Raw genomic sequence first — 9,754 nt, 5'->3', positions numbered from 1 at the left:
CTGAGGATCTGGCCCATGATATGTTTCCATATGCATTTGGGGACCTGGGATCCAATCTTGCTCCCTTGAAGTAAATGATAAAACTTCACTGACTTCACAGGAGCAGAATTAGACCATGTCGCTGGACACAACACAGCATCACATGGCTCGACAACAATACATGGGCATATCTAGATTTTGCTGATGGCATAGCTCTTTTAAGCGACAGCTCAATCAACATGCAAGCAAAGACCAAAAAACGGCCCAACATCGCAAAAAAGATGGTAAATAATCAGTTATGAGAAAACAAATCCAAAGAGCGCCCCAGCAACCCCTAATTCACACGTTATATCAGAAGGCAAAGGAATACAAGAAATGAGTCAGCTTTCATACCTGAGCAATAACGTGCAAGCCAATGGGGATATGCAAAAGGAAATAGCATCACAAATTGGCAGTGAGGCAGCTGCCTTCACCAGCTTAAATAAGAGTGGGTCATCAAAAATCTACAACTTAAAGGCCAAGCTATGAATCTACAACTCAAATGTTATTTACCCTTTAATATATGGATGTGCAAGCTGGAAATCAGACAGACGTCTCAGTGTCTTTGAAAGCCAAAGCCCTAGGAAAGTACTAGGTATTCAATGGAATTAATATATAATAAATGCTGAGATTCATCAGAGAGTTCAAAACTCCTTATCTCTAAATTATCCAGAGAGGAAGATGTAACTGTTTGGGATGTGTTAAGAACAAAGCCAGAGTATCTGCCGTGGCAGGCTTGTCCTTGGGCAGCCGGAGGAACATGCGAAAGGGGCCAATTGAAAGAATCCCTCCTTTTGAACAGTAGAAAGGGAAAGCTTCTGGGACCTAACCACAGAGAGGACATGCAGAGAGCAACCCTGGATAGACAGGGGTGGCGAAGCCTCGTTTAAGTGACATCTAACAGTGCAGGAAGGATTCAGATTCAGAGGGAGGTGTCGTCCTAATGAGTCAGTGGGTTTGTTGCATATCTTCTGACACTGGACCGCTGCAGACAAGACCAAGGATTATCTTTTTGTTCTGTGTTTGTACAGCGCCTTGCACAATATCCATGCCTGGGGCTCCTAGGTGCAATTCAAATAATAATAAAAAAAGGATTAATTTCTTGCAAATTTGGGCTTATTTTTTGCATTCTGAAACTGCAGCATGGTTTAGCATATAGGATTTCAAACTGTGGGGCATGTCCCTTTCTGGAGGGCGCAAAGAGGTGATCGGGGGAGTGCCAGAACCTGATGTGAAGCAGAACACTCCTGCATCCTTGCTACTTTCTGAGGAGGAGGAGCTGGCAGAGGCAGCACCTCTGCAGGCAGCAGCTGTTGCACAAGGGAAGGCCCCACGGAAAGGGGTTGGAGAGCCAGCCTGCTCCTGAGATGCCTGTTACTGTCCTGCCCTGCACGTGCCCTGGATGCTGCTAGGCCAGTGGCATCAGGCAATGGCACGGGAGCAGGATCTGGGCAGCAGAGGCAGCATGGAGGAAGTGGCTGAAGCCAGCGAGTGGAGTCTGCAGCCTGGTAGGGAGAATGGCCCAGCTGTGGGGAGAGAAGGGTTGGCTGGGGCTGCAGGTGGGGCAGTAAGCTGGGAGAGTGAGAGCAAGGGGGTTGGAGAGAGCTGAGCAGGATGTTTGGGCACAGGACCAGGCAGGAGAGGAAAGGGGAGGGAATAAAGAGGGAGGATGTGCCTGGGACACGATTCTCTGAAGGCGGACACAGAAATTTTGTTTTTGAACCCCTGGTTTAGATCCTGGGCTGGGGTCATGATCCTTAGGTAGGTTGCAGCAAGTGTCAGGCGGTCACAACGACCTTCCTTTTGTTCATGGTTAGATGGGAGGAGGGTTCTCAAACTTTTTCTGTTGCAACATCGGGTCACAGTATGCAAAAAGATTGAGAATCACTGGTCTAGGGGTTATATCGGGGACTGGTAGTCAGAAAACATGGGAGCTAGTCCCAATTATGCTACTGGCACATTGGTGTCTCTTTGTTACTTAGCAAAACAATAATGGTTTCTGAAGGCATGACTACCTCTGCACAAAAAGGGAAGCAAGAGATCTAGAAGGAAACCAGTATGGCTAAGTGGCAAGGTCCAAAAAGTTGTTTGAGCCAAACAGAAATCCTGCAGTGAATGGAAATCCAAGCATAGTGAAGCCAATAAAAAGCACAATTTCTGCAGGAAATATAAGAAGGGAATTAGGAGGGCTAAAATGGCATTTGAGGAGTAAATAGCTAAAGGTATAACACAAATATAGAATTTATGAAATATGTCATCTGTGAAGTATACCAGAAGCAGGAAGCCGGTGGGTCTGCTGGATCACTAGGGGCTAAAGAGAGCAATTAAGAAAGAGAAAGGCATTGCTAAGAAGCTAAAGGATTTTTTTGCATCAGACTTTATCAACAGAGAATGTTGGGAGATATCTCCCCTGAACTTGAAGTAGTAACGTGACAAAATTTGCAGAGGACCTAAAATTATTTAGGTTAGTCAAGACCAGAAAAGATTGTCAACAGCTTCAGAGGGACCTAACCAAGCTAAGTGAATGGAAGAAGAATTCAGTGTTAACACAAGCAAATTCAAGAGATCAGTCTGTAACTTTAAGGTGCTCACTAAAAGCTCCAAGATAAAGACCATGGCTGATCACTTTGCTCTTCAGACACAGTGGAACTTTCTACCCTCGGGGTAAAGTCTTGTCTGTGCAGCGGACAGTTTCCTGGAGGTTGGTCTTAGATTGTGGAATGAACTCCCACAGGAACTCAGGACCATCACAAACCTCACCACCTTCTGCTACAAGTGCAAAGTGCAGTTCTTCAGCATTGCCTTCTCTAACTTAACACAGAATAGTACACCGCTACCTTGATATAACGCTGTCCTCGGGAGCCAAAAAATCTTACTGTGTTATAGGTGAAACCGCGTTATATCAAACTTGCTTTGATCCACTGGAGTGCACAGCCCCGCCCCCCACATAGCACTGCTTTACCACGTTATATCCGAATTCGTGTTATATCGGGTCGCGTTATATCGGGGTAGAGGTGTATGTACAGCTAGAAAATAAAAACCGTCCTCGCAAAATAAAACAGCACACGGCCCACACAATTCTCCCTTGAGGGAGAGAATGAAGGGCAGAACGAGCCGCAAATGACAGATGTTAGTCACGTTGTTTATTGCTGTAATGGAAGGCACTCAGATACTATGGTGAGGAGGGTAGTATAAGAACCTAAATACGTCAGAATTCTTCTAAAACAGCTGGTATTGCTGGTATTGTTCAAAGTTGCGGGAAATATGGTGGGAGTCAGTTAATAATCATTTAATGACCATAGATGTTGAGATTCAAAATGTTAAAGCTTTATAACCATTAAACCACAAATTATCAATATCATGTGTTGAAATATATAAAGTAAATATTCTTAAATCAAACTCTAAGTTCTCAAGAAGCATTTTTCTTACTTTGCCTCTTGTAAATTTTGATTATGGATGAAAATAGTTTTTCATTGGTTTGTGTGTGGATGGTGAAATCGACGTTTACTGACATTTATCGATGATTAAAGTCTAATCTTTCCAAGCTTACTTATGTCCGTGTCCAGAACATGACAGCTGGTCTGCAGCAGCTTCCATAAACCACCAGAGCTTGACCAGCAGCAGGTGCATCATTTGCTATGGGACAAGGAGGTCAGTTGCCCCCTCCAGGCCTTGGTTTGTCCCTGTCTCTCAGTCTCCCACACACTTTTCATAGGTTTAAATGCTCAACTTCCATCTCTGTCACCCGCCCCCCCAAAGTTGCAGGATATAATAAAATAACATATAATGTTCTCTATGATGACACAACTCTCCCCCCCCCCCCACACACACACATTTTTTCTGAAATGACGCCTCTTACCGGCAGCACTTCTCTCTCACAAAGTCCTCCTGATTTTATTTAAAGTTGAAAACACTAAATTCTCCATCTCAACTGCCTCCATCTGGTTTACTACATTTCCTTACTGCTGCACAGAGTTTTGGTCATGGGGCAAACCCTAAAATCAGCCAGAATTTCACAGAGCCCTCACAGAGTTAATTATATCATAATGGTGCACCTCCCATTGATTTCCACAGTGAGGACCTAATATTTTATGCTATTTTCTCTTCCAGTCTGTATGTCCTTTTATATTTATAGATGTGATATTGCTTTTAGGCTCAATAAAATTGTTCTAGAGTCTTTCTTTTTTTTTAAATAAAAATAAATAAAATATAAGGTAAATAAACCTTGTGCTACGTAAGCCAGTTATGACAATTGTGAATTGATAAGATCAGGAATGAGCCCTGATGGAGCTGTCAAATCACTGCACTAGCTATAGACTACCTGTAGGTGGCGCCATGGCTTTGGTGAAACAAATGCATCTGGTCAAATCAATGCAGAGAATATTAGGATGTTAGTTACACTGATTGTTTGGAGAAGAAACTTGGAATGTTAGTCATGGATTTAGACACTGAGTTACAGCAACCAGCAGCAATTCATATACAGGAGGCAGTGGTCTGACTGATTAGAGATTTGGGGGTTGATCATTCAGTCTGAATACTGAAATCAGTAAAAAGAATGAGGAGTCCTTGTGGCACCTTAGAGACTAACAAATTTATTTGAGCATAAGATTTTGTGGGCTAAAACCCACTTCATCGGATGCATGCAGTGGAAAATACAGTAGGAAGATATATATACACAAATGACATGAAAAAATGGGTGTTGCCATACTAACTATAACAAGAGTAATCAGTTAAGGTGGGATATTATCAGCAGGAGAAAAAAAAACGTTTGTAGTGATAATCAGGATGGCCCATTTCCAACAGTTGACAAAAAGGTGTGAGTAACAGTAGGGGGGAAAATTAGCATGGGAAAATAGGTTTTACTTTGTGTAATGACCCATCCACTCCCAGTCTTTATTCAAGCCTAATTTAATGGTGTCCAGTTTGCAAATTAATTCCAATTCTGCAGTTTCTCGTTGGAGTCTGTTCCATTGCATTAGGCCTATGAAATTGAACTTTGACACTATTGTACTCAAAACTATGTTCTACACCTCTCAACCCCTGCAAAAATTTAAATCAAGTTCATTATTTTACTTTTATCAACACAATTACTGGAGCTAGGTCTTTTGTTTCACAGCCTGACCAAGAACACCCTGGCTCCATTTCGGCAGGTGATTTGGCTGTTGGATCCTCTTGCTCTTAAAGACATTTCCTGCTTGGAGTGACAGGTAGTGCCAAGGTACTCCAGCTATTTGAGGATATAGCCATAGGTAAGCTAACAAAAATGGTTACTATTTGAGACTTTGGATTCTTTTTCTGTAACTGAATTGAAAAAGGGTTGAATGTTCCTTTTTTAGAAGGATTTGTACTAGACAACAGTCTAGTGATTAGCATAAACATTTTCTGCCATCCTGAATCAAGCAACAGAATTCAGATTGACATGGTCAAGGAGCATGGGCCTGATGTGGTTCCCTGGCATTGTGGTTTTGCAAACTTTAAAAAGACAAAGTCATGTGGAAATTGTGGGCCAGATCCCCAGCGGTTGTAAATCCTTATCACTCCACTGACTTCAATACAGTTATTCCAGATTTACACCCGCTGAAAGGTGAAGGGAGGTGGTGGAATCTCCTTCCTTAGAGGTTTTTAAGGTCAGGCTTGACAAAGCCCTGGCTGGGATGATTTAGTTGGGATTAGGTCCTGCTTTGAGCAGGGGGTTGGACTAGATGACCTCCCGAGGTCCCTTCCAACCCTGATATTCTATGATTCTATGATTCTATGAAGATTTGGCCCATTCATTTTAACTGAAATGATCATTTTCAATGTGTAAAGTAACATTTTATCTTTCTTTGACCAGGATTATATAAAAGGTGGAGATAACTCGCTGTTTATAGCATGTTTGCCCACACCTACACATTGTTGTGGAAATCAGATCTCTGGGTTGCTAGGTATTTCTGCATATCCCAAGAATTGTATGCAGTGTTGTTGTAGTCATGTTGGTCCCTGGATATTAGAGAGACAAAGTGGGTGAGGTAATACTTTCCGAAGGCGAGAGAGAACAGCTTTCGAGCTTACACAGAGCTCTTCTTCCTGAGTGTGTCTCTCTCACCAACAGAAGTGGGTCCAGTAAAATATATTACCTTGTCTCTCTAATATCCCAAGAATTGTCATTCTTTTAGAGTGAAATTTTACAGCTTAAATTATACACAGCTGCATTAACAAGGGAGCAAGATCCAAATGTTGATGTGATTCTGGCTGCTCCAAAGGCAACAAACCAACTGCAGGTAACTATTTGATCTTATCTCACTTTTCTACCTGTTTAACAGTAGTTCTCGCCATGACTTCAGTGAGGTTACACAGGATTTGCAGCTGGTGGAACTAAGTGAGAATTTGGTCCTGATCATCCGGAGCCATTTTCAGGTTGGTGGGCTGTGCATTTTGATGATGTAATATCCAATCACTAGCTCCCAGCGAATTCACAACTGAGGTCTTGTCACAGAGAAGCTACTAATATGTAAACATATCAGAAATCACTCTGGGTCAGACTGTCCCCCTCCTGCATGACAAGCCATAGGTAAACTAAACGCTTACTGTTTCCAGTCCATTTTTACATTATTTAAAAAAATATAGATCGGTTTACAAGGCAGGTGTGGGGGAGGCGGGACTTGGACCCGTTCTCGGCACCACCAAAAATTATACGAACCTGGCGCCAATGGAAATGGGAGCACCAGATCCTGCACCCTGCATTCCATAGCTCCATGCTTGCTGTGCAGAAATGGGCAGCATTGCCTCCCCTTGCCTTAATCCAGCTTACTCTCACTTCCCCGCTCTCCCTCTGAGCAGCAGTAGCTGCCGCAACTTTGGCAGATCATCTGGGAAAGCCCGGAAAGTGAAAAGAACTCAGCTATCATCTTAACATTTTTTCAAGGGATTAATTTCACCTGCCTTTCCTGTTTGCCCTGTAGACTCTAGTTCTTTTTAATTCAAGACATGGGAAGTAATTTCAAGTTTAAAACCACACGGAAATGCTTTTTTGGTCTGGGCTTTCTCCCCCCTCGTTTTTTTTTTCTTTTTGACAAGTCAGAAAATTGTGAAGTGAGCAGGAGAGAGGGAGCGAGAGGGAGAAGACGCTTTCATTCTTTTAGTGCAATGGACTGAGGCAAAAAGGCCATTATAATGGTAAATCACACACAGAAAGGAAGAAAAGACTGATAATCAATCACAAATGAAGCATTCGTTCGGATTTTGGCAATTTACTGGCCAGTGGTTATAAACCTACATAGTTTTTTTTCTTTTGTCCAATTTACGTAAAACACACAGGTTTGAAATGATAAGGGCAGGAGTAATAATTTTCAGAAAGGTATCCTGCCAAGGAGTACTTGGGATGGGAAAGACACAATACTGAAATGCCGGCAAGGACTCAGTGAGTTCTGAAGGAAAAGCAACATGCTGAAATGCTGGCGTGAAGACTTTCCAACACAGGACCCTGGACTTCAACTCAGAAGAGAAACTTGCTGTGTCAGAAGCCTCTCCCCAAACAGCCCAGGGTTTCACATGCTTAAGGATGACTCGTAGTGGACTTGGGGGCAGTTCAACTTGTTCTTCTGTGATTGCTTCAGTGGGATTTGTGGCTGAATGAGTATGTGATTATAAAGATGAGGATGCTAGACAATACTGCCACTGGCATAGCCTCTTCAGAATCCAGCATAACCTATAAAGAAAGATACATTTATCTGGAGGTGTTGCTTCAAGGAGGAGCTCCATGGGGATTCACTCTGAAAGGCGGACTGGAGCATGGGGAACCATTAATCATCTCCAAGGTACTTTTGTTTGTTTTAAATCAGGATGCAAAGAAGTTAGCAGAAATGCCTGGTTTCCAGGGCAATATTTGTAAAATATTGCCTCCTGCATGGTGGAATTGTTCCTGGGTTTGGACTGATCCTGGCAAGTGCTGAGCACTTCTAGCTCCTATTGAAATCCCTAGGTGTCCAGGACATCCTTTTGTTGATTGTAATGCCTGAAGTCTAAGGGCATTGTTAAGCTATCAAAGTAACTTTCCTGTCCAAAAGACAGGAACTATTGCTTTCAGAAAGAGGCTCTATTCATTTCATCGTAGTTTCTTTTAAAATGCAAGCGGGTGAATCTTCTTTTTGTGTGCTGCACCAGCCATCTTGTACCATGAAATCATGGTGCATCTGAGCATGTTCAGTGAGCCGTTACCTGCTTTTGTGAATTGACTAGCGAGAAAACATTTTAGGTCACATGATATTGTTTCAGCTAATCAGAACTGAAGGGAAAAAAATAGAAAAGTGTAGTAAATAGTTCTGGGTATGTATGTGTATATAAATATACATATGCATACACGTGTGTGACTATTCTCACACACACACACACACACACACACACACACACACACACACACACACAAAGTATACATATACATAGCAATTTTTAAAAATCCACCCCAGCATTCTCCTATTTACTAAATACCTATGAAATGTGGTACTTCTGGAATTAAATTACTATTGTTCAGGAATGCAATATGAACCTACAGGTAACTGATAGCATAGATGGCAAATATATTTAGGGTAACATTTTCAAAAGCACTTAGGTCCCATTTTCAAAAGGGACTTGAGCACTTAGGAGCCTAAATCCCATTGAAAGTCAATAGGGTTTAGCACCTAAATATTTAGATGAGTGTCTCATGAGATATTCAAAAGTAAAAATCCCCTTAGGCACCTATCTGAATCTTTATGTGCCTAAATACCTTTAAAAATCTGTCCCTGAGGGCCTAAGTCCTATTCACTCACAAGTGTCTAAGTCACTTTTGAAAATGGGACTTAAATGCTTTAGAAAAATGTACCTTTTGTGGTTCTCAAATCTCTGCTAGGCTATTGGCAATAGCATGTATATGTGTATATACATAATGTAAAGAATGGACCTTTCGGGTGTGTGTTTGAGTTTGTATGCAGATGTATAATTATTTAATCTAATTTCGTTATATAGGATGGGACTTGTGGGCTCTAGAAACTCAGAGGATCAAAACCAATGGCAGCTAAAAGAAAACTCTGGCACTCTAGATCTATTCCATTTAGGCGTGATCCTGCAGCCCTCACTCACATGAGTCGCTCCATTGAAATCAATGAGTTCCCATCAATTCATTTCCCCTTTAGTCACATGAGCAAGGATTGTGGGATTGGGACTTTCACATAAATGTTCCCAACTTGAACTGGTTCTTAGCTTTAAATGAACATCCCCCCCTTTCCTGTAGAGCAATCATTAAATAGAGACAACTTGGGACAGACACATAAAGCAAAACATCACATCACTGAGTCAATACGTTATATTTCACTTTTTGCACATTAGGGACTAATATTGCAGTGTCAGATTTTCAGCTTTGGGCATGAGAATATTTTTACTGTTGTGGTGAAAGCAGGTTTTGCTTTTAATCCTGAACTATCTTCCCACAACATACAAAGTTCAATAACATTTCTTAAATGAGACAGAGATGGCTCTTGCAGTGGCGCATTAATGAGTCTGTGGGATTTGGTTTCCTCGGCAACCAGCCCCCTGAATGTCAAACATGCCTGGAGTGTGCATGAGGCCACTGGCAGCTGTATGACTTGTGCCTTCCTTCCCTAAAACAACACTGCAAAAATTTGTATTTTGTTTTTTTAACTTGTAGCTACAGCCTCGCTTGCGCTGTCACTAATTTTTGTGCCTCTGTTCATGCATCAGTGGCATAGATGCTAGCTTGCCA

At 42.0% G+C, this 9,754-nt stretch overlaps 1 protein-coding gene across 1 annotated transcript in view; it reads left to right on the top strand.

Annotated features, from left to right (window-relative positions):
• Window positions 1-7,649: 7,649 nt before the first annotated feature.
• SHROOM3 (shroom family member 3) overlaps window positions 7,650-9,754 on the top strand; it is a 237,435-nt gene continuing 235,330 nt past the window's right edge. Inside the window, exon 1 of the mRNA XM_026653361.1 lies at window positions 7,650-7,814. Coding sequence (XP_026509146.1) covers window positions 7,650-7,814 — 165 coding nt within the window. The remainder of the gene's footprint in view (window positions 7,815-9,754) is intronic.

The sequence above is a fragment of the Terrapene carolina genome, unplaced genomic scaffold (assembly GCF_002925995.2).
Source record: "Terrapene carolina triunguis isolate 2854851 unplaced genomic scaffold, T_m_triunguis-2.0 Scaffold136, whole genome shotgun sequence".
Taxonomy (NCBI): domain Eukaryota; kingdom Metazoa; phylum Chordata; order Testudines; family Emydidae; genus Terrapene; species Terrapene triunguis.
This window is presented reverse-complemented; position numbering and strand designations above follow the sequence as displayed.